Genomic DNA, 27,262 nt, shown 5'->3' on the forward strand with positions numbered 1-27,262 from the left:
AAAAGAAAGGAAAACGATATTTTGATAATCGCGTGTAACTTCACATTTATTTATTTAAATTAATTATGACTTGTTATTAATTATACCTTGGATATACATATGTTAATTTACTGGTATCAATATTTAATTCATAAAAAAAATTTGTAGATAAGTAGTGATTTTAATCCTTTTTTAACATTTTAATTATGCATATCTCGTTCACGTGTTTTTATATTGTATAATCTGAAAGAAGATAATAATAATAATAATAATTAAATTAAGTAGAAGAATAAGAAATCAATGAATAAGAGAGAATTAACAAAACTTATTTCAAATTTTGCGATATGCAATAAGTAAAACGAAAGCATCCGCTATCGTTAAAATTATTAATTAAAAATAATTGAATATTATTAATATTGAAAATGATTAAAAATTCATAATTTTTTTTTTTTTATTATATTATAATTATTATATTTTATTTTTTATTTAATTATTATATATTTTCTTTTTTATTATATTATAATAATTTTCAAATCAAGAAACTATTTTTTCTACATATTAATCTTATCTAATACAGCATATAAACGTCTCATAAAAATAATGATTCAATAATTCATAATTTTTAGGATTATTGAAATCCCATAGAAATAACTCACGAAATCCCATAAAATTGATCATAAAAAAATATTCGAGGAAGTAACAACGAATAAGAGACAGAAAGAAGGGAAGAAAGATATGGAGAGAGAAAGAGAGAGAGAGAGAGAGAGAAAGAGAGAAGAAGAAAGGAAGTGGAAGAGAGAGAAAGAGAGAGGAAGAAAGTAGTCATGATTTTGGAGATAAAGTGAAACGACTTCACTAAGAAACCAAAAAATATCCGACTCTGGCTAGGTCGAATCGTGATTCTTGAGTGACCTTGACATCCTTTGTGATATAACTACTTCCGATTCTTGAAAGCTCAAGCAATAGTACAAGCATGATAAGGACACGCTTTAACACTATAGTAGTTTTTCTTTCACCGCAAGGTGAAACTTTTACTACCTTTTATAACTTTTCCCGGACGTTCGTAATTAATCTCTTAATTGATACTGAGTTTAATTGATACTAAGAATTCGTGATTAACAGTAATTACAATATTAACTTTTACAATAATCATTTGTTTCACAATAATAATAATAATTATTATTATTATTAACTATTATTAAAAATACTGAGCTAATATATTTTACGTTTATCGTAAGAAAAATTTTCGTGACCAATCTGAGAGAAAAAAAAAAAAAAAGTAAAACAAATAAAAAGAAAGAAAGAAAGCAAGAAAAATCAGGGAAGAAGAGAGGGAGAGGTTGTTAACGTGAATCCAAAGAAAAAGTAGGTCAGATCGTCGTTCGGATAACACGTTCGACCATCTCCTCCCTCGAATTTTCTTTCATATTCAACTCTCTTGACGTTTTATTGTGTGCTGAGTGATGCGTCTGTGTATGTGTGTGTGTTTATGTTTGCTTGCTTGCGTGCATACGTACGCGTGTGTGTGTGTGTATGTGTGTTTGCGTGCATACTCACATGAGTTGTTCACCGAGTAAATAATTGCTGGAAAAATCAAAGTAGAAGAGAGCATACTCGGTACCGTTCTTCCTGAATAATTATCGCATTATAGTTACATTACGTGTACCAGTTTCGTGCCGAAAACAATTTTTCTATTTTTTCTTTGTTCCGTATTTTGTTCTCCTCTCCTCTCCTCTCCTCTCTTCCCATCCCTTTTCTTCTCTTCTCTTTTCTTCTTATTGTTTATTTTCTTTCTTTTCTTTCTTTTTCATTTTTTTATTTTCTCTTTTTTACAAGGATTTATTGTAACTTTTGTTCCAATTTTAATCAGAAAAAAAGACACGCATGTATTTCTTCCTGATTAAAATAAAGATAATAAGTTAATAATAATAATAATAATAATGAGTATTTAGTTTCATCAAGATCGTGATGTTAATTACGTGTGATTAATTGCGTTAACTTTTTCTTTCTTTCTTTCATTCTTTCTTTTTTTTTTTCAATTATAAATAATTAATTTGATAAATTTATTATAATATGATTAGAATAATAAATAGTACGAGCAATTAATTAATTTCATTAAATATGTTGATTTTAATCGTGGAAAATATTAATTTGCAAATATATGTTAATATGAAATGAGCGAATTTTAATTATTTATTTAATTATATATTAATCAAGTTTCTACGAAGAAGATAAGTAAATTAACAATGGCGAAAAGTATTTGTGAAATATAAAAGAAAGAAAAAAAGAAGAAGAAGAAGTAAATATTAGAAAAATTAGAAAAAGTACACGTCAGATGTAATAAGCTTAATTTAACAAAAAAATACTATTTAAATCTAATTCACTAAAATATTCGAAAATGTTTATAAATACAATAATCCTCTTTTTATACAAGTCTTTCGAATCTAATGAAATTTTAATCTTAAATAAAAAAAGAAAAAACACGCTTATTACATTTTTCTCTAATGAATTATTCCCATTAATTTTTCTAATCTCTAACATCATAAATTTTAATCTTATTGAAAGCACAATTTTTTTCCTATAAAAAAAAACAAAGAAAAAAAAGAAAAAAAAGCAAATTTAATTTACACGATTTATCATCTAACATTACAAATCCTTTAAAGAAAATCTAATTAGTGTAAAAATAAAATTATCTTGCCGAAAAAAACATTTCAAATCTAATAAAATTCTAATATAATTGAAAATACACGATACTTTATAACCATTAATTATTATTATATTCATTTAATTTATCAAATTTAATATCTAACGTTAGAAATTCTCTTAACAAATAATACCTGCCTGTAAATGATGAAATTATCATTTTCGTGAAAACATTTCAAATCTGTTAAGGAAAGAAAGAAAAAAAAAACAGTCTAATTCAATTTTTAAAACACAATAATACAAAGTTTTATCAAAAGATAATTTAATTTAATTTATTCGATCTAATATCTAACCTTTTAAATCGTCGATTAAGCAAATTGCAACGAACAGTCATTATTTCCTTTGTTTCCGATTACAAATGATTACAAATAGGATATATATATATATATATATATATATATATATATATATATATGTATACTCTATATAAAAGACAAGTTGGTTGGTTCATTGGTGACATTTAGATCGGATCGAGTATCCAGAGACTGAAACGAGATCAATGACACGAATACGATACTCACGAGGATAATAATGTCCGTCCTAAGGGATTAACATGTTCACGGGACACGAGGACAGATCTGTAATTAATCGTGTGATAATTAAGGGAGATTACAAGGACGACGATATGGCTATCCGATCGATTTCTCGAATGCGATCCTTTCCGGCTTTTCAACGAACATGTTGAACGATAACGATCCTTCTTTCTATAGCTTGATAAATTGAACTTTTATAACTTTTAATTCGTCGATAACGAACTCTAGTTATCTTTTACGTTATCGTATAACATATTGTGTGTGGAGTATGTGCGTAAATATGTACGTCTTTCTCTCTCTCTCTCTCTCTCTCTCTCTCTCTCTCTCTCTCTCTCTCTCTCTCTCTAATTATAGTTAATATAAATATAAATAATAAGTATATATATATATATATATATATGTTTATATTATGAATTGATTTTTAAAGATTTATAAAATTTGTTTACGCTTTTTCAATCAACTATTATTTATTTTATACTTTTTTGTAGAATCTAAAATATACATATTTTTATAGAATAATAATAATTTATTATTTTATAAAAAAAAAATATATATATATTTTAAAGAAATATTTCTTGTTTGTATTGTATTTCTGTTTCTTTCTTTTTCTTTATCTCTATCTTCCTCTCTCTCTCTCTCTCTCTCTCTCTCTCTCTCTCTCTCTCTCTCTCTCTAATTATAGTTAATATAAATATAAATAATAAGTATATATATATATATATATATATATATATGTTTATATTATGAATTGATTTTTAAAGATTTATAAAATTTGTTTCCGCTTTTTCAATCAACTATTATTTATTTTATACTTTTTTGTAGAATCTAAGATATACACATTTTTATAGAATAATAATAATTTATTATTTTATAAAAGAAAATATATATATATATATTTTAAAGAAATATTTCTTGTTTTTATTGTATTTCTGTTTCTTTCTTTTTCTTTATCTCTATCTTCCTCTCTCTCTCTCTCTCTCTCTCTCTCTCTCTCTCTCTCTCTCTCTCTCTCTCTCTATTTCTTTTTCTTTTAATATTACATATGCATTGATTTTTAGAAATTTATAAAATATGTTGAATTTTTTTATCTATTATTATTTATTTCATACTCTTGTTTTTTTTTATATTTTTTATTTTTTTATTTTTTTTTTTTTTTTTTTGGAAATAACGATATTTTATAAAAAAGAGAGAGAGATACATCTATAAAGAATTATAACGCACATAGGAATACTTTTTATATGTTTACTATATTTTTACCTCTCTTGCGGGACTATTAAATCGTTACAACTACTGACATTGATCGTGAATGCTTTTTCGAGAGAAAAAGAAGAAGAGAAAGAAAGAAAGAAAGAAAGAGAGAGAAGGAGGAAAAGAGAGATTATTATAGTCGTTACTCTTATTGTTAAAATACAGCTATGTCCTTTATAAATGAAAACTGTCAACGATTTGTAAATATTTTTTGTACACAATTTTCGTACACAATTTTTTATCCATTTCATTATTAATAGTTTACGTTTAAATAATTATCTGTGAATTTTATCGTTAAATATTATGTCAAAAGTATTAATAGCAATTCAATGAAATTTAATTTTTAATGAAATAAAAAATAAGGGAAGTTAATTATCTATCTATTTTCTTTTTCTATTGTTCTAAATATTATCAAATCTATCAAAAAGTTGTATACATTTTAGTGAAAGATAAATTAACTGTACTCTTCAGTAAACATAATATTTAATTAGTTTATTTGATTTAAAAGAAAAAAAAAATGTACAACCAAGCAATCTTTCTAATTATAATTGTCAAAAAGATTAATCTCCGTTGTTATTTAATAACTCAATTATGTCTAAACATATGATCAACATTTTAAATAAAAATAGTTACTATATATAATAAAGTATAAATGTGTAATAAAAACGACGTAATCACCGACACAATCTAAAAACTTAATTATTTATATCGATGAAATTATTTCAATTATACCGATCAATAATTTTACGAAACACTTCACACATCGATTAATAAAATTTTAAATCGGATAAATTTTAAAATTCATACTAATATACGAGATATGCGTTTGCGCCAATTAAAAAGGAAAAAAACAAAAAAAAAACCAGAAAAAAATGAACAAACAAATAAATATTGTAAATAAATATAAAAGAAAACGAGAATAAAAAAGAATCATCCATTAGCCAACGAAACAAAGGAGCTGAAAAAAAAAGCACGAAATAGAAAAATAACAAAGAAAAAAAAAAAAGAAAAAAAAAGAAAAAAATAAAAAACTGTAAATATTGTAAAGTCTAATATTTCTTTTGATAACCATGAAAGCAGATTTCGCGTCGGGATTTTCAATGTCCCAAACGTTATATGCGCATCAATAACGATCTGTGGCTACTAGAATCGTTTTCTGTTGTGTGGAGTATATGTATATATATACATGCACACAGATTGACGGAAACTGAGAGAGAAATGGAGAGAAAGAAAAAGAGAGAGAGAGAAAGAGAGAAAGAGAGAGAAAGAGAGAGAAATGGAGAGAAAGAGAAAGATATATATATATATGCGCGTGTATATATATATATATATATATATATATATATATATATATATATACATATAGGTAGATAGATAGATAAAAAAAACAGAGAAAGAAAGAGAGAGAGAGGGAGAGAGAGAGAGAGAGAAAAAATGAGAGCAAAACGAAAGGCAGCAGGTTTACCAATGTGGTTTTTACCTCACTGTGCTTTCAACCTATTCGTTGACGTAACTCACAGTCGTAAAACGTTGACCAGAGAATGTGTTGAAGTGAAATACATGTATTGTAGATAAAAAGTATCTATCTGTTAAAGAAAGAAAGAGAGAGAGAGAGAAAGAGAGAGAGAGAGAGAGAAAGAGAGAGAGAGAAAGAGAGAGAGAGAGAGAGAGAGAGAAATGGTGAGAAACAAATAAAAGGAGGAAAAGAGAAGGATTTCACAGAATGCAAATCAGTGCAACGAAAAAGGCACATAGTTCGTAACCGCTACACAAAACCACCAAAAGACCCCTACAATTTTCACCCCTCATCTCGATCGAAAATGAACGCATAAAGTTTCACGAATAAAAGGGTTGAACAACGAGAAAAACCCTTTTTTATCCCCTCATCCTTTCACCTCCCTTATTCTCCAAACTCTCTCATCCTTCTCGAATCAACCTTCTCTCCCATCATCTTTTCTTGCCTTTCGATACTTTCCTTCGAAATCTCTCTCATTGGACTCAATTTATTGGACCGAACCTATTTTTATCTTCGAAGGACTGAATCATCGGAATCGACTCGTCGGTAATCATCTTCAAAAGCTTTAATTACCTGCTATTATTTCTCTTGTCGTTTACAGCGACTCACATTTGCGGATTTTTTTGTATGTTGAAATCTTAATAATTAGGGGAAAAAAAAGGAAAAAAGAAGAAAAAAAGAAAAGAAAAGAAAAATTGGAAAAAGAAAAGGAAGGAAGGAAGGAAGGAAGGTAGGAAAGAGAAAGAAAGAGAAAGAAAGAGAAAAAAAGAGAGAGAAAGAGAGAGATGTAATTTTCGCAATTATTGATACAATTTGATATATTTATTTGTAATGTATCTATATATAAAAAGAATTATATATTATATTGATAAAATATTATGTGAAAAATAAAATGATACAATTTAATAACATTGGCAAACGCACAAAAGAATACGTTAGATTAAATATACATACATATAAAAATAAACAATGTGATTATATAGTAACACATGAAAGTAAATAAAAATTTCATGTGATGAAATATAAATGAGTTTCTTCTTTTGTTTCTTTTTTTTTCGTTTTATTCATTTCAAAATTATAAAATTCATTTATTATCAAAAGCATCAATTAATATTCTATAAAATTGTTCATATATATTAAAATTAATACTTAATTAATATATGTATATATATATTTAAATTAAAATTAAAAAAGATATAACTTCCAAAATGATTAAAAAAAAGAAAAAAAAAAAAAAAAAAAGGAAAAATGATAAAAAAAAAGAAAACAATGAAATATATACATGGTGTCGGTAAAATGACCCATACTTCAGGAGTGTATCGAGGGAACCCTATGGAATAACTTTTTAATAAAAACCAATGACCGTCATGACCAACTGCGTTTGTGATTTTACTTTTCTCTTTTTTAGTTGTTTTCCTTTTTTTTTTTTTTTCATTTTCTCTTCACAAATATTAAGTTGTTATTAAAAAGTTGCACTATGGGATACCGATACGCTTTTAAAATATGGGTCATATCTTTTGGGACGCCCTGTAACTGAATATGACGTGAATGTTGTTGCGAAAGAAAAAAGAGAAAAAGAGAAAAAGAAAAAAAAAAGAAAAGAAACTATTTCGAATTTTTAGAAATTTTGAAAGTGAATGCAGGATGAAGGATAGGTAAATAGAGCTCTTCACTTTTTTATGATGAAACGTAAACTACGAAAGGATTTAAACGAGGGTGGATGCTTAAAGGGCTACTAGAAAGGGGTTGGAAAACAGAAGTTTCTGTGTTATCGATCGCTAGAAGGTAACTTTCTATGACTCAGCCAAGGTCAAGCTATTAGTCGGAGTCACACGATCTCCTCTTATTCTCTCTTCTTCTCTCTTTTTCTTCTTCTTCTTCTTCTTATTCCTTGACTAGAAAATGCTCAAAAGTAGCTTAAGAAGTTATCGATCTTACCAAAAGGCTAGTAAAGTTTACAAATTTTCGGATTTAAACTTTAATTTCTTATGATTTGGAAATATTTTCCACGTTCTTTTTCTTTTTTCATTCATAAATCTCATTAAAATGTTAATTAATTTGTTTTTTGTTCAATTGAAAAAAATAAAAAAATAAAATCTTTTTTTTTAATGTATATCATAAAACTCCGTTCATATCAAGAAATATCAATTAATCATGATTTAAATAAAAATATTCGATGCATCACATTTCGATTTGTATCCATTAACATTCGTACCCTTTTAGATAACATGCAAAAAGCAAAAGAAAAAAAAAAAGAAAAAATACATGCAAAAGTTAAATTCGTTCATTAAATATTGATTAAAAATTAATACAAAATATATTATTCGAATAATTTAATATTTTTCTTTAAAAATATTATACTAATGATAAGTAAATATTATATTATATTAAAGATACAAAAAGAGAGAAAAAAGTGCATAAGTTTAATTTTTCAATTTAAGAAATAAAAAAAAAATAAAAACAATTTTTTCTTTTTTTTTTTCATTTCATAATTCATTAATAAATAACATAACATTTATTACATATTTCTTTACTCGGACTTTTGCATGTTACTTTATATATATGTGAATATATATATATATATATATACACATTTGAATAAATAAAACATAGTAGTTTATCTTTTATACGAAATAGGTGGATTCCTCTATCACATCCATCATAGTTCTGAAACCTTAGACGGTTACTGACTAGCAGACGTGCTTGCTTTCTGACCGTATGCACAGCTCACGTACTATCGACACATAAATAATGCACATGATCGATCGATCATCAATGTAAATATAATTTCGAAAAGACGAAGGAAATACCTCTCAACGTTTATTTTAGATAGCAATATTCCGATTACGTATTTCGTATTATAATATTTTAGATTTGCACGTGCTAATTAAAGTTTTACGTTAATATGATATAATATGATAAAAATATTTAAAGATATTAATATTAATGATATAAAAATTTTGACGAATAGCAATTAATGTAATTAATAGATTTTTAGATAGTCATCGATGTTGCAAATATAAAATACTTAAATGTAGAAAATGTTTATTGATTATTAATAAAAATTTCTAATATTATAATTTTTAATTATTCTTATTGTTATTAAAACATTTAGAAATTCATTATTTAAAATATCTACGAAATTTTTCATTGCTATAATGATTAATAATATAGACGATTCAAATAATTGTATAATTTCTAAATATTATTTCTAATAATTTCAAAAATAAAAACAATTTTTAAATACTTATAAAAATTTTGTAATTATTATTTTTATATTGTTCCAAAGATTAACGATTTAATAACATAAAAAAAAAAAAAGAAAAAAAAATATGATTTTGAAAACCTCATGAACTTTTTAATATTTATTTCTGATAATACTGAGAATTATTTTCAATCCGTACAAAAACCTATATAAAAATTAATAAATAAATAAATCTTAATTTATTCTGAATTATTAATTATTCTATGAGTTTTCGATGCGATCTAAATAGAAAATAAATTTGAGAAAAATATCAACTGAAGTTTTCATATTATCACTGCGAGAGATGATAACAAAAACGTTTTAACTAGAAAGTAGATAAACGTTTTTCTCATACCAGCGACGACGTTCGCTTCCTCAATTCTCTCCAACCACTTATTTCTATATAGTTCTACTATGATGATTTTACCAAGATTCTTCATTATCGTTTTCGAAGAGAACGACGATAAAGATATCTTTCGAATATCGACTTACCAGGTGTAAAGTTGACAGGCTTCTCCTTGAACCCAAGACAACTAACGTAGAAATGACCCAGCTTCTCGAAGACACCAACCATCCGACCGGTTTCGTTTATTAACATTTCTGAAATAAAATAAAAAAGAAAAAAAAAAAAAAAAAAGAAAAAAAAAAGAAAAAAAAATAGAATAAATTGGAATTAGTTAATCAAATTTTCTATATCGATCTAACGATACAAAATCATGAAGAAAAATTGTTAATAATATTTATAATAATATTTATGATTAATAAGAATTATTTTTTTTTTTATTTTTTATTTTTTTTTTTTTTTGTTATTTGATTAATTAATCAATTAATATCAACAAATCTGACGATACAATCGTAAATAAAATTTTGATATGATTGTTTTGAAAATATTAATGATCACAAAAAATGAATGCTCATGAAAATCTTATTTTCTCATGTTTGCTAACGAATCAATGAAAACTAATGAATTCAATAAATAATCGTATATTGATTATTGATTCTATATATACTATCTCTCTCTCTCTTTCTCTTTTTCTTTTTTAAATTCTAAATCTTAAATTTTAAATCAATTTATATCTCAACATTGTCTGATGGATTACCAAATAATAGATCAAACATTTCGTACTTTTATTAAAAAAGTATTATATTATATATATATATATATATATATATATATATATATTAAATTGTTTAATAGAAAATTTCATTAAAATTTCATTAAAATTTTATTAAAAAATTTAATATCATAACAATAAATTATTTGCAATAATGTATTAATCTCAACTACGAATATTTTTCTATATCATTTTAAATTAAATTTTTACAATAAGAATTTAATGCTCATTGCAGAAAATTGATCGACTTACTATATAATAAAAGGATCTTTTTTTTTTTTTTTTTTAAATAATCATCAATTGTCATTCATATACAAACACAAACTTCGCGTACGCGTGTATACACACACACACACACACGTGCACACAAATAGGTATCTCATAATATCATTAATATCAATTAACACTAATTTGAATTAATAGATTCGCATTCAAAATAGGTATAAATAAAATGTAACAATACTATTCTCCTTTGTTCTATCAAAATAAATTTTTCATGTCAACGCCGATTAGTCAAATCTTTTACGACAGGATTATTAATTACATTTGACAACTTAAATTCTTGGAAAACCTATTAAAATAATAAATTTACCGTGACCCTTGCTCTTACCCTTTGCCCTTACCCTTATCCATGATCATGTTCATGTTCATTCTGGTACTTTTGTTCCGTGATTGTGATCCTTGATCGTGAACCATGATCCATGAACCGTGACTCGAGAGAAAAAAAACTTAAACTTAACTAAAGGCTTATCATTTAAAATTAGGGCTTCATCGTTCGTGATGTTCACTGAACAACCTACTTATCAATGATTACCACTAATGAAAAGAAAAAAAGAAAAAAAAATCAAAAAAAAGAAGAAGAAGAAGAAGAAGAAAGAGAAGAACAAATCATCAAAAAGAAAGCTACTTCAATCGCCAAAAGAACTTGTATAGAGCCATTGATTTCAATATTTCCCTCAATAAACTCCTACACATCCTACATGGAATAACAAAAGTATTACTTATGTATGTATGCATTTATGTATATATATACATATATATATATATATATATATATATATATCTAAGTATGTATCTATGTATGTACGTATGTATATATCGACGAAAGCTCTTTAAAAATAGAAACATTCAAAAATAGTCGATAGAAACAAGTAGTAGTATAATATGAAAACCTCAGATAAAACAAATGTTGATTGTTGCTTGAAATGTTGCTTCTGTCTTTTCCGATATATATCCTTTTGAATAAGAACCTTTACAAAGTCTGACTGAAGGTAACAACACAGACAAAAGGTAACAGATAGAACATCTTTTCCAAAGGTAAAGTGTGTAACCCACAGAGAGAGAGAGAGAGAGAGAGAGAGAGAGAGAGAGAGAGAGAGAGAAAGAGAGAGAAAGAGAGAGAAAGAGAGAGAAAGAGAGAGAACGTACATATGTAACTCTACGGAACGTTAGATCGTTTCGTTCCTAGCTTTTCGATGTTCAATGAGAACAGTACACAGAGAGGAAGAGAATGAGAGAGAATGAGAGAAAGAGAGAGAGAGAGAGAGAGAGAGAGAAAGAGGAATACAAGGAGATTCGTATGTGGAACACGACGAGATCTATCGTAGAACATTGAGAATATCACATACATTCTTATGCATATAAACGTATACATATATACAATATATATATATGTATTTATATATCTATATAGATATGTAGATCTATATGTATACCTATATGATATCTATATGTATATCTATATGATATCTATATGTATATCTATATGCATATGTATATATATATATATATATATATATATATATATATATTCTAGCCCTACGTGTAAGATATATCGATTAACGTGAATTATTTATAGTACGGACAAGCAAGAGTACTTGATTCGTCCTTTAGCCCCGTGTATCTTATGTACTATGGTTCTTAAATCTAGCTTCACGACGAACTCATCAATTTATTCAACTACCAACTACTACACTTTGCTATGCTATACTATGCTATGCTATACTATGCTTTGCTATACTATGCTATGCTATGCTATGCCATAGTTTCTTCTCTTTTATTTACGAAATTTTCATTCCTTTCGTCTTCATCTTCGTCTTCGTCTCCATCTGTTCCTTTTTCTTCGTTTTTTTTTCTTTTTTTTTTTTCTTTTCTTTTTTCATTTTTATATCTCGGGAATACTTTTTACGTCAGTAATACAAGACTTTATTATGGCTCTCTTTATTTGCTCTCACATTAGCAAAGTATTCTATATACATAGACATATCTTGTTTGTACGTAACATCACGTTAAACAGAATCGTTATTTATTCCAAGAGTTCCAATTAAATTAATTGCATTAGATCGTTAAATAATTATTATAACAATATTGATATTTTATTCTTGAACCTTTAAATGTATGTACGTATTCGTAGAATTATTATATATAATATTAGCTAATGGAATTTAATTTAATTTACATTATAATATATACATACATATATATATAATGTATAATTATTTAATTATGTATTAAATAATATATACATATATATATATATATTTATAATTATTTAATTATGTATTAAATTTCGCAAGAAAAATTGATATAATTGTTTAAATTATACGTATCAGTTTGACAAATAACAATACAATTAAAACTATACGATTTGTAAAAATGTATATTTTTTATCATTGACAAAACGTTCATAATCATTAATTTAATTATACATGTACAAATTTATGTTGTAAATATTCAAATGTAAAAAAAACTCGTCGAAATGACAAAAGACATTTTTATCTTATTATTGATTAATTAATTAAATAAAGAAATTTTACAATGATTATACGTTTAAATAATTCATAATATATTAAATAATAACGTGATAGATTAATTAATCGTAATAAAGAAAATAATATGATTAAATGTAAAAATTCCCTTAAAGGAAAGGAAAAAAACTTACTTAATATTTTAAAAGGAAAAAGGATTTATGTGTGTACGTTATAGACGTTAGTTTCGAACGATGTTAACTCTGCTACGATCTGCCAGTGACTGACATATTTAAAAACAAAACAAAAAGAATAGAAGATCATAGAGGACACACGAACGTAGCGATCACATCGATCAGGACAATCTATTTGTCTACATATTTTCCAATGAAATGTAACGAGCTTAAAAATTGACGAATCGAACGAACTATAGTATTGTTTGAGTTTTCTTTAAATCGAGATAATAAAAAATATAAAATTACATGGATTTATATTTAATACACACAAACACACACACACACACACACACACACAGAGAGAGAGAGAGAGAGAGAGAGAGAGAGAGAGAGAGAGAGAGAGAGAGAGAGAGAGAGAGAGAGAGAGAGAGAGAATAGAATAGACAGATAGACATTTAAATTAATTCTTAAAATATAAATTCTGAAATGTGTATCAATAATATGATCAGTCTTAAATCAATTGTACTTTTTTAAATTCTATTCGATAAAAGTGCTTATTAAAAAATTAATAATAAAATTGATAATAAAAATAATAAAAATGATCAAGGGAAATAATTAATAACATAATAATAATACAATAATAATAACAATGATATTAATGATAATGATGTTAACAATAGACGTGATTTCTAAATGGAACTAAAGTAGCATAAGAAAAGTAAAACATTATCTGAAGAAAAAAAAATTGTTTCGTTGAATTTGGTCTTTTCTACGGAACATTGAAAAAATGACGATGATAAAACAACTCATTCTTTCTTTCTTTCTTTCTTTCTTTCTTCTCTCTCTCTCCTGTCTCTCTCTCTCTCTCTCTCTCTCTCTCTTTCTCTATCTCCTTCTCTCTCTCTCTCCTTCTCTCTTTCTCTCTGTTTTTCTCTTCCTTTCTTTAAAGGCATTCTCGCGAACGAGGACAGACCATTCGGATATGAGTAAACGAGCGTTTATTCATAATGACGGTAACAAAACTTAGCCGCCGTCTTCCGGAAATTATACCAAACTATTATATTTATAACTTTCGTTCTTTTCTTTTTACTATAAAGCTAAATATTACAAGCAAAATATTGTAAAACGTTCATACAATGTACATCGCTTTAACTATTTTTATGGAGATAGGAATAAAATGTAAGTGTGGTAATAAAAAAGTTATGATTACTTAGCTTACCATGCATTATTATTTTTTGGTTAAGTAACATAATAGTATATAAGTGAACATAATAAGGTAAGTACGAAATAAGTGCTGAATAAATCCATGGTAAGCACAAAATTCTAATTACGAAAAGAACATCTTTCGAATTTTCGATCATTCAATTACGTATATTATCGATTATCTATAGATCTTTTATACCTTATTTTTAATAAATAAAATAAAATTTTTACTATTGAAGTAAAAATTTAAACAATTTCATCATAATTATGTCTTTATTAGGAAAGAAAAATAATCCGAGTTTTCGATCTTTCAATTTCGTACACTGATGATTAATAATAGATTTTTTTTAAATAAACAAAATAAAATTTACATAAATATTTAATCGTAATATTTAATAATCTCCAAATATAATTATAATGAAAATTTATTAATGATTTCATTGTAATTATCTTCTTATTACGAAGGGAAAAGAAAAAATTCAATTTTTAAAATTATTAACAAAATCGATTTCATTATAACGACATTATTGCAATATTTAAATAAATAAAGAATAAAAAATTTTTGAAAATGGCGTTTGTTTCAAGTCTCTACGACTTTTCGTTCCGAAGATATCGCTTTCGAAAGATTTCCATTCATAATTCACATAGTACAGCTGTTCGTAGTAATAGTAGTAGTAGTAGTAGTAGGCCGCGTAAATTCTCAGAATTTATGTAGGTCAGTATGTCACCAAGTTAATTCGAATGAAATTACGAAGTTAGTGGGTCAACGTAAATGTCTTTTTTTAAATGAGAATATTTCCGAAACTAAAAATCATAAAGACTTGAATCAAATATCATTTTAAAGGGCAGAATTTTCTTTATTTTTTCAACATATTGTTAATAATTAATTAACAATTTGTTATAAACAATTTTTATAAATAAATTTTTACGAAATATATTCATCTTATTTTGTCAAAAATAAAAGAAGATTTAGATTGCGTTTCCGATTTTTAAAATGACATAAATTAATAAATAATTAATAAACAAATTAGTTTTTTATCGAACAAACAATTTTTGTTTTACATTATTAGTAAACCACGTTCTGCATTTACATGGCAATATCTCCCTGACTAAAAGTCATAGAGACTTGAATCAAATATCATTTTAAAGGGCAGAATTTTCTCTATTTTTTCAATATATTGTTAATAATTAATTAACAATTTATTATAAACAATTTGTTATAAACAAATTCTTACGAAATAAATTAATGTATTTTGTCAAAAAAAAATTCAAACTGAGACTCCGATTTATAATATTACATAAATTAATAAGTAATTTATATAATTGATTTATTATTTGGTTAAATTAGAGCCGCAAAATTCCTAGATTATTTTAAAAATCAATTACTCTTATTCGACATTTACCAGATTAATTTTTTTTCTAGATTTTAGAACTTTCAACTCCGACTAGGAACAATTGCCCTGTACAATAAATAAATAACTTTCTATTAAATCTAACAAACAAATAAATAAATACTCTGTATAACAAATAAATCACAACAATTATAATATAAATTATCACGATAGAAATAAATCGATAAATAAGGAAGTCATATTTAAAATAAAAAATTTGAATTACAAAACAGAAGAAAGGAAAATCTTTAAAAAAAAAAAGAAAGAAAAAAGAACGATACAGGAATATCATGTGGTATAAAAAGGAATAAAATAATTCTTTTCTTTAACGAGACTAACTGTATTTTTGTAAAAAGAAAAAGAACATTTATTATTCCGAGGACGCGTTCGAGTTTCGAAGGAGAAGTAAAAGAGAAAATTATGTTTATGAAATAGCCGTGTTCTAAGTTGATAGCGTGCAGAAATAAGTAAGATATGTTAATGTACGTGTACGCATAAGTTCGTCATATGCAATCATGTTTGAACAATATATGTATTGTATATGTACATAAAATGACAAGTTAATGTTAATCCTAAGACGCCGCATGACGATTGCATATCACGAACAATTCTTTGCTATGTTTCTAATGATCGATATATACGAAAACTTGTACATACATACGTTCTCGTACATAAAAAAATATAATGCGTATAGCTATCATGTTTTACAATATACTTTTATTCTCACTTTAAATAACTATCGACGATTTTTATACATTTTGAAAAAAAAAGTCTAATGAAATATTTTAATGTAAGTAATTTATTAAGTCATTTTAATGAAGTAATTTAATGTTAAGCTTATAATTGTTAAGATAATAATGTTAACGTTAATGTTGACGTTAATGTTAAGATAATAAATTGATTTGAATCTGTTTCAATAAATAAAAAGAAAATTAAAAAAAAAAAAAACATCACAAATATAATAAATTACATAGAAAAAATAACCTCGATATTTTCATAGTTCTCATAATTCTGTTTTTTTTTTCTTCTACTCTCTCTAGTTATTTAAATTAATACTCAGAAAATATATAAGAATCATATTTTACTTTTATAATTTTTATATTATTATTATATAATTATTATATAATTATTATATAATTATTAATATTTAAGGAACTACTTTAATTCGATTAAATCGTAATTAATAGTAAATATAATGTTAGATTAATTGATATTAGTCATATAAATATATAAACAAATAAAAATAAACATATTATTAATTTTATTATTATTAATTTCGCAAAATAAAAATGATAATAGAATTGATAATAATGTTACTGCATTATGGTAAATGATAATGTTATTGTTCTAAATATATATAAAAATCTTATTTTTTCTTTTTTTTTTCTTTGTTTTTTTTTTTTTTTTTTTTTTAGATATCCAAATAATCCAACAAACTAGATTTTGAAAATTAACCTTTACTTTCTTTGTCCAACAAGTATTATGTAAATATTTTCAAACACTCGAAAACTTTTCATCTCGACTATCCAAATGCTTGCACTCGCCTAGTCTTACAAACTTGGCAACTTAGGTTGATTGAAACTTTTAGGCGTTTCTAAAGAAAGAATAAGATAGAAAAAAGAAAAGAGAGAGAGAGAAAGAGAGAGAGAAAGAAAGAAAGAGAGAAAGAAAGAAAGAAAGAGAAAGAGTAAGAGCCAAAATAGCTATTGTAGAATAACGCCTTCAAACTATTCTCTCTAACTACTTCAGTTGTCGACGTTTGCACCTTTGTTTCATTTCTACAGAGAAATGTGAAATGGAAGATCGCGGTGATGTCGACTTTCTCATTCTCGTCTATTTGTCCCTGTCTTTCTTTGTCCTTCTTGGTTTCATGTCAATTAAACAAAGATAAAATACAACACATGTACGTACATATGTATGTACTTATGTATTTATGTATTTACGTATCTTTTTCCCAATTAAAAATGATAGAATTAGATGAGATATTATATTAACGTCGTTTAATATTTTTTATCATTAATTAACTAATTAACGACAAACTCAAATTTTCTTTATTTTGTATACGTATTATTATATAGCTTTTTGTTTTATTCATTGAAATGATAAAATTAAATGATAAATATATTTTTATCTCGTCTAATAAATTTTATTATCAACTGTTTTCGTAAGATACTCGAGTATTCTTTATTTTTATCGAACTCTTTTTCCACTGGCAATAAAACTATCTTTTTTATCTTTTCTGTTTCCTTTTTTTCTTGATTTCTCTCTTTCTCCCCCGCCCCTCTCTTTCTCTCTTCTCTCTTTCTCTTTCGTCGTTTCAATCGCATACGAGTAAGTGCATCTTTCTTTCAATTGCACTAAACATTTCAAGGAAGATAGTAACGATGCAACAACGGTTGTCAGGAAGTTGCTAATGACTCTGGATTTCTCGTCTTTCCGTCTTTAAATGCACGTACAACCAGTTACAATCTTTTTGTTAAACTCGTGAAGACATGAAACCGACCAAGTGAACGATTCTATTGTCGTTAGCAAACTTACTTGCAAGTTTCAACGACCAAAGTCGAAAAAAGATCCGTCCTTTTTTTTTCCCCTAAATCTTTTCAATTTTTATTTTACTAACTTGAAACTTAAGAGACAAAAAAAGAAAAAAAAAAAAAGAAAAAAGACCAAAGTATATCTTCTCACTCCAATCTTATTACAAAGTAGATCACGAAAGTATTTAAGAAAATTTTCTACGAGTTTTTTTTTTATGTATTATAAGATAAATAAAAAAAAAAAAAAGAATTGACTTTACTTCGACATTTATTATTCTAATTAGTATCGAAATTTGTTAAATGAAACGATGGAAAAAAGAAAAAAGAGAAAAATAAAAATACATAAAAAATTGACTTATCAATATTAAACAAATTAATATTATAATTTAAAAGTTATTCGAAGTTATTCGAATTCTAAATGATATATATTATTAATGACGAATTGTAAAAATCAAAAACCAACATAAATTTGATCTATCGTTATACGTATTATTAATAAGCAAAAAAAAACACACACACATACACAGACCTATACACGGAAAAAAGGAAATGAGGATTGTTTATTTTAAATAATGAATAGATATGATAAACACACAAGAATAATAGATATTAAACTATCCATTCGTATAGTTTTTCTGATACGTTGGTAACATTAACAGAGCAAAACGTTGATAGTATAAATCACGATCATCCTACAACACCATAAAGATATATATCTCTATGAGTACATTCATAGCAACAAAGCATGATCTGGTTACTCAACGATATTCCACGATACATGAAATACCATTCTAGCGTACTATTATCCCGTAATACGTAGATATACGTAATACAGTAATACATAGTGTATGTGAATGTTCGAAGACACGAAATGTGCCATAAAAGATAGAGAAATCCTATTAGAAAAGAGAGAAAAGACATTTTTGCAGTTGAAATAAATCTTTCTATTTTCCGCTCGATAATGTCATCCCTCTACGATACTTATTCCTCCATTTAAAGAGCAATTTCGGAACATTATCTCCTTTTTATTATTATCATTATTATTATTATTACTATTACTATTATTTTTATATTATTTTTACGTTAAGTGACAAAAAATAATCAACCGCCGTGATGGTTTTTCATGTACAAAATCAATGATTTTACTTGCAATACTTTTAATATATATATATATATATATATATATATATATATATATATATATGCACACAACTATGTCATACTTGAGTTTAAAAATAGCACGATTGAATTTTTGCCGATGTAAAAGCTCCCGTGTGGGTCTATCGATCGTCCGCCATTTTTACTCTTCTCGATGATGTCCGATATCGTTTTTAACGCCGAATGACATCGATCTTTATAACAATGTATTCTTATCTTTGAATAACATATTTGTATATATACATATATACATATGTATATGATATATATACGTATGTGCGTTATGTGTTGTATATATATATACATATATATATATATATATATATATATATATATATATATATATATATATATATAGTAAACGTGAGAAGAAAAGCTTGATATGCGTTTAGGTTTGTGGTTATATGCGTTGCGGTTTTCTTTGTGTATATGTGTATTCCTGACCATGACGATGATTGTGGTTAAACCGAGATATCCTCTCACGTTTAACATCCCTTCCGCTAAAATTCAATCAATCTTGTCATTTTCAGTGACAGAACTGTCAAAATTGATGGTTTCTTTAATGTTAATCTTTTAATTTCATACCGTATGATATATGCTAATTGTTCTTATAATAAAAATATATTTCATTATTGATCCTTTTTATCCAATTATTATTTCGTTAATTTCATTATCGTTTAACATTATTTCATTATTATTAAACTATCTTTTTCATTGTGAAAAAAATGTCAAATATAAACGTCGTCGTATCAAAACTTCGCTTCGTTCATTCAATGTCATTGGCATTAATAAATACGATATTTAAATTAAAAACGATAATTATATCTATACGTGATAAAATAATACATTAATACGTTCAAAACGATTAATACAAAATTTTTCTTACGGAAAATAAAGAAGGGAAAAAAAATATCAGAAATAAAAAAAAATATATTATAATCATTTATAAAATATATCATTTATATATATATATAAATATATATATATATATTATTTAATAATATTTGTATTTTAAATAATATGAAAAATGTTATCGTAAATCAATAAGAAGATCAAAAATTTAATATACATAATGCACAATTAATATATATAAAGTAAAAGGATTAAACATTTTTCTTGGATGAATTCGTATATATGAACTTGAAAAAGAAGAGTAAAGATTCAATTCACTGACTTTTCAAGTCTTTTCAAGTTTGCAACGGGGTGCTTCTTTTCTGAGAAGTATTCAAAAAAAAAAAAAAAAGAAAAAGAAAGAAAGAAAATAAAAAAAAAGAAAACAAAAAGAAAAAAATGGAAGAGTGAAGTAAGGTACTTCATTTCTCGTTACTTCTTTTCGACAAAAAAAAAAAAAAAGGAAAAAAAAAAGAAAAAAAGAAGAAAAAAAGAGAAAAGAAAGAAAAGAAAATAGAAAGAAAAAGTAATGATTGACCTTAAGAAAAGAAAGAGATGGATGTATATCATGAGTTTACGCGGAAGATGACGCTGAGATTCGCTACACTGAGATGTACCCGGGACAATACAAGCATTTTATTAATATTTATTATCTTTTTACTTTTTATTTTTTATTATTTCTATAGATATTTCGTAGAAAATAAAATCTATATGATAATAATAATAATAATAATAATAATAATAATAATAATAATAATAATAATAATGATAATGATAATAATAATAGTAATAATAATAATGATAATAATAATAATAATAATAATAATAATAATAATAATAATAATAATAATAATAATAATAATGATAATAATAAAATACTTATTATCGTGATTAATCTTTCTTGTGACTATAAAATCGTGTGTGTGTGTGTGTATGCGTGCGTGTGTATATATATATATATATGAATGACCTATATAAAATTTACTCATTGTTATTTCTTTTCATTTATAAAGAATTAAATTATATATATATATATATATATATATATATATATTTAATTTAATAAAAAGAACAAATAAAAATCCTAAAGAATTTTTTTAATTAACAATTGTTGATCTCGTTTCATTTCTTTTCTCTTCCTTTGCAATTTTTTCGAACAATGAGCAATTCAATAAAATACAATATACAATATAAATGTATGATGTTGAAATACTTTTATGAGTTTAAAATTGAGTAACGTGTGATAACTTGTCCATGAAGAACTTTTATCATTTTGAAATGATCTTTCTTTTCTTTTTTTTTCTGCTTTTTGTTTTTTTTTTCTTTTTTTCTTTTTTTTCTTTTTTTTTTTTTTTTGATTTCTTTCTAAAATTTGATCTTCTCGCATGTAATGTCAAAAAGTTTCTAAAACCTCTATTCTATTCAGTTGATGTAGTTTTTAAAAAGAGAAGTTGAAGCGAGAACAAGCAGTAACGCTTTTTTAATGGTTCTTCGTCCTGTTGAAAGAGAATTACGGTTGAAGTTTCATCTTCGTATATTTCCTCAAATTAAGCTTCAATAGTATTCCCTTTATTATAAAGAAATTTTCATTTTAAAATTGTTAAAACAAAAAATAATTGCTTAACGATATTATTAACTTATATAAGAATATAAAATATATCATAGGTACATATGTATTATATACATGTATAAATGATACATTTAAACTTAAATAATAAAATATTGCAATTGTATATGTAATTATGTTATCAACATGAAGTTAATATAATCGATAAAATTAATAACAAAAATATAAAAAAGAAACATATATATATATAAAAAAAAAATAAATAAATAAAACTGTAATATCATTACTAATGATAATTCTTAAACGATTTTAATAATTATTGATTATAATACGAACTGTAACAATGAAAAAAAAAAAGAAAAAATAATAATAATAATAATAGAAATAATAAAATTAATATCAACGACAAATCACAATAACATTATTGATACAACGATAAGAATTTCTGTCAAAAATAATTCCAACAATTCTTGACAATGAAAACAACAAAATCACACCATCGTATTCTTTAATAAATATCTAAATTTATATCATTAAAAAAAAAAAAAAAAAAAAAGAAACCAAACGATACTTCTCATTAATACAATCGATACGATTAATATAATGTAATGAATATAATGAAAACAAAAATAAAATAAAATAAAATAAAAGCAACATTCGAAAATTTTCTGAAACATAAATAAACTTAAAAAATGAAAAAAAAATGAAAAGAAAAAAATAACAATTAATTACATAAATTGTTAGAAACAAAGACGAAAATACATATGAACATACTTACATATGTACATATATATACATACATACGTAAAATGATCGATTGCAATGGGTCACCCGGTATATTGGCATACGCTTGAACCTATTGTTCCTGTTAAGGTCGCAAGCTCTGGCTTTGCTAGAACGTACGCGAATCGCGTGGCGCCGGTTTTACTTGCCGCATCGATCATACGTAATACACAGTCGTCGAGCATCATTCTCAAAAACGAGGTCGTACTAGTTATCCCAACTCATTTATTTATCGTATTTTCCTTCTATCCTTACGAAATTAATGCTTACACGATATTTCTTTTATTTCTGACAATTTTTCGTTTGCTCCATCGACCACGAACCCGGACTACTATCCTTCTTCCCCCACTACCAATCCACCCGATCACCCAATCTCCACCCATTTACTACTATCCAAAAATATATTATATATTACATAGGAAGAGTTCATCATTATATGCATATGTACATACAAAAAGGCCGGAAAAGTTTTTAAAAATGGGTCAAAACTTCCTAGATGATTTTAAAAAATCAATCAATCTTTTTCGAGAGACTTATTCATTCAAGTTCGCAGATAAGCTTGTGGTTTTACAAGCTAGTCTTACAGTTTTACAATCCGAAAAAAAAAAAAGAGAAAAAAGAAGAAAAAAAAAAAGAGAAAAAAGAAGAAAGAAAACAAGATGAGGAAATTAGCCTGATTCGAAAAACAATCGATTGGTAATTGATATTTAAAAATCATCCAAGGACTTTTCCATTCTCCCCATGTACATAACAATTAAAAATTATTTTCATTCTTATAGTCATAATATATTGATCGAAGATAAAAAAAAAAAAAAAAGAAAAACAAAATTCGCCTTTTTTGTTCGTGTTCTTTTTTCTTTCCTTCATGCATTTAAATATTATTTAAATAAATTAAATTAAGTAAATTTCGAAATTTTTCTAATTCACTTTTATCTACTTTAAGAGTATGACTTTTAATTATAATAACAAAGAAGAGAAAAAAAAAGCAGAAGATAGAAGAAAGAACAGAATGTTAATTATTAACAAATTTATTAAATAATTTTTTAATAATATGGCTAGCTATTTAAAATTCTTTTTCAAAAAAAAAAAATAATAATAATAACGATAATGAGAAGAACGTTAATTGTTTATTAAACCAAACTACCTCCTGCTTACTACTTACATATATATATATATATATATATATATATATATTCATATACGTAAGTATACACATGTAAGTACATGTGCGTAAACAACAATGCATTTGCATTCTTATCGAACGAATGCGTTTCATGCATTAACGAAAATTAGAATCCCCTCCTAGGAAGAACCATTTCCCGAGGAAGATGTTTTCCGAAGGAAATAAAAGGGATAGATAGATAGATCGCACACAAACAGTTACGAACTGTTTACACGGTAGTCTTTATACATTATGTAGATGTTTACTCAGAATTCAATTATTTTTTTCCTTACATTAAATCTAGAATGGATTTTTAATAGAATAGAAAAAAAAAAAGAAACAAAAAACAAGAAAAAAAAAAGAAGAAGAAGAAGATACGATAAGTTTATTAACAAAAAAGGAGAGAACATAATATAATGCTAATATATTTAATAAAATGCTAATATTTCTGAAAAAAAAAAAAAAAAGAAAAAGAAAGGAAATAAAATTCTCTGAGAAAGGTATAATACTTCTTATCGAATCTAATAAAATCTATATTCGATGAACTATCTCTTGATACAAAAGAGAAACACATAGACTAACATTTTTAATATCTTAGATATATATATAAAAAGAGGAAGATATATATATATATATTTAGATGTGAAAAGAGAAATCAATTAATATTTATATTGCAACAATTTCGACGGAAATAATTTGTAACACTTCACGTGGATCACTTTTAATACCAAGTATATAAAAACGAAAAAAGAGAGGAAAAGAGAAAGAGAAAGAGAGTGAGAGAGAGAGAGAGAGAGAGAGAGGGAGAGAGAGAGGAAGAGATAGAAAGAGAGGGAAGAGAAAAAGAGAGTGTATAGTTTACGAGTAGAAACTGATAGTATTCTTAGTGTTTTTCTTTCATTAATACCACAGCAAAGCAACGAAAGTCTTTTTTTGCCCTCCACTCTCTCTCTCTCTCTCTCCCTCACACACATATACACACACAAATGTATATATATTCTCTCATCTCGACCAAGGAAGGATCTTGCAATTGGAGAAACCGTAACGTGAATAACACTTTTGCTGCGTGATGCTTTAGTAGGGGAAATGGTGGATTGGGGTGTAGAACAGAAAAAAGAGTGAGTGAGAGAGAGAGAGAGAGAGAGAGAGAGAAAGGAAGAGAGATAGAAAAAGAGAAAGGGAGGAAGGGAGAAAGAGAGAAAAAGAGAAAGAATTGAAAATGAAAAGAACGTACTTCAAGTTTACCATGCCCTTTCAACTTTTCCACCGCACGAGGAACTTCTCAGCGTACAGACGGCTCGTTACGATTTAATGAACCGACGCCGGTCTGGTAGCTTTCAAATTTTCGAACGAATTGTTCGACATCCGTAAAATTTTTTACGCGGTGGTCGTCCTTGATCGTCATGATTATTTCATACTTCAATGGAAAATCTATTACGAAATATATTCGAACTTTCATAATTCTTCTCTTTTTATTAAATACTATTCCTTCATCGTTCTTATTCTTAATATTTCTCTCTTACATCATATATCCATTAATTATAACATATTAATTTTATTAATAATTTAATTCGTGATTACTTTGTTTATTTATTTATTTTTTCTTTTTTGCAAATACATCACGACATAATAATTTTTATATAAAAATAATTTTTAAACAAAAAATATATCCAATTTATTATATGAACAATTGAATTTTTATATTATCCATTAATAGATAATTTCAATTAATTGATGTACGATTATCTTCGCTCGTTAGACGTTATTTGAAAATAAATTTTATTCTTTATAAACGAAGTCAAATTAAATTTTTTTTACAAATACATATATACCTATATACATGTGTACGTATATATGCGTCTTCTATAAAAATTATATCTGAGTTAGCAATGGTTCTTAGCCATATTTCTTTTAATTTACCATTTATATATATATATATATATAATTTTTTTTTTTTTTTGATTAAACGAAGATAACAAGGAACAATAAATCGCCTATTGTCTATTTAAAGACGAACTTGACCCCTTTAAATACGATTAATCGGGTTTGTTGAAAATGCATACATGTAGATCCCCCTTTCCCTTTCTCTTTTCCCTTCCCTCCCCGCTACCCCCTCAACGTTTTTCTATCTTACGTAAAATCAACTACTAACTAAGGCTTCATCACCGACACTTCGGCAATGAAGAAGAGGGCCAGGGATGATAGCGATTAGCCAATTCTGATGCTCAAGACAGGTTTCAAACGTTTCTATTGATCTATCTAACGAAAGTGAGGATACTCTGAATGATATCAATCTAATTTGATAAAGAAAATTAAAAATTACCAAATGTATTACAGATGACTTTATCATGACTTCATCATTGATCTTTATTTATAATTAATTTATATTCATTATTAATTAATGTAATTAATATTCTTTAATTAATTTATATTCACTAGATTATAATAACTAGAGTGAATGATTGTAACGAAGATAAAAATTGTTTCCAACATTTTATATATGGGCTATTTTTGAAATCTATATATGTAGAAAGAGAGAGAAAGAAAGAGAGAGATAGAGAGAGATAGAGAGAGATAGATAGATAGATAGAGAGAGAGAGAGAGAGAGAGAGAGAGAATGTTGACAAGTCGTGCTGATATAAACATTTAAATCGAATCTCGTAAAAAAGGAAGGAAAAAAAGAAAAATAAAAAATGTCGGGTAAAATGAAAAGAAAAATTCTTCTCTTTAGAAAAATTCTTTTTACGAAAATAACTAAAAGAAAATCTGGCATTGGTTAGAAGCTTTGCTATCAGCTGGTGTAGTTGAAAGAAGAAGAAGAAAAAGAAGAAGAAATGAAAGAGAGAGGGAAAGAGAAAGAGAGAGAGAGAGAGAGAGAGAGAAAAAGAGAGAGAGAGAGAGAAAAAGAGAGAGAGAGAGAGAAAAAGAGAGAGAGAGAGAGAGAGAAAAAGAGAGAGAGAGAGAGAAAAAGAGAGAGAGAGAGAGAGAGAGAGAAAAAGAGAGAGAGAGAAAGAGAGAGAGTATGAAGAATAGAAAGAAAAGGTGGGTTACTTTTCATTCTTTTTGGCCAACTCGACCGTACGTCACACGATTCTCCTACTTACTTTTTCTTCTTCCTCTTTGACGCCATAAGAAAAACGACGACTCCTTTCTAAATTCTGCCAAGATAGATTTATCTCGAGAGAAAGAGAAAGAAAGGGAAAGAGAGAGAAAGAAAGAGAGAGAAAACATTCGTTAATGCGATTCTATCGATTTTTGAGCGTTTATTTTAGTTCTTAAAAAAAAAAAAAAAAAACCCCCTAATGTTCAACT

The 27,262-nt window shown here is 25.8% G+C and overlaps 1 protein-coding gene across 4 annotated transcripts in view; it reads right to left on the reverse strand.

The window, feature by feature from the left end:
• Window positions 1-27,262, reverse strand: part of LOC118441422 (neprilysin-1) — a 95,773-nt gene that overhangs the window by 53,128 nt on the left and 15,383 nt on the right. For all 4 annotated transcript variants that reach the window (XM_085660281.1, XM_085660278.1, XM_085660279.1 and 1 more), the window contains one exon: window positions 9,716-9,823. In XM_085660281.1, the coding sequence (XP_085516407.1) occupies window positions 9,716-9,823 (108 nt within the window). The remainder of the gene's footprint in view (window positions 1-9,715; window positions 9,824-27,262) is intronic.

The sequence above is a fragment of the Vespa mandarinia genome, chromosome 11 (assembly GCF_050613455.1).
Source record: "Vespa mandarinia isolate Hongniang chromosome 11, ASM5061345v1, whole genome shotgun sequence".
Lineage (NCBI taxonomy): Eukaryota > Metazoa > Arthropoda > Insecta > Hymenoptera > Vespidae > Vespa > Vespa mandarinia.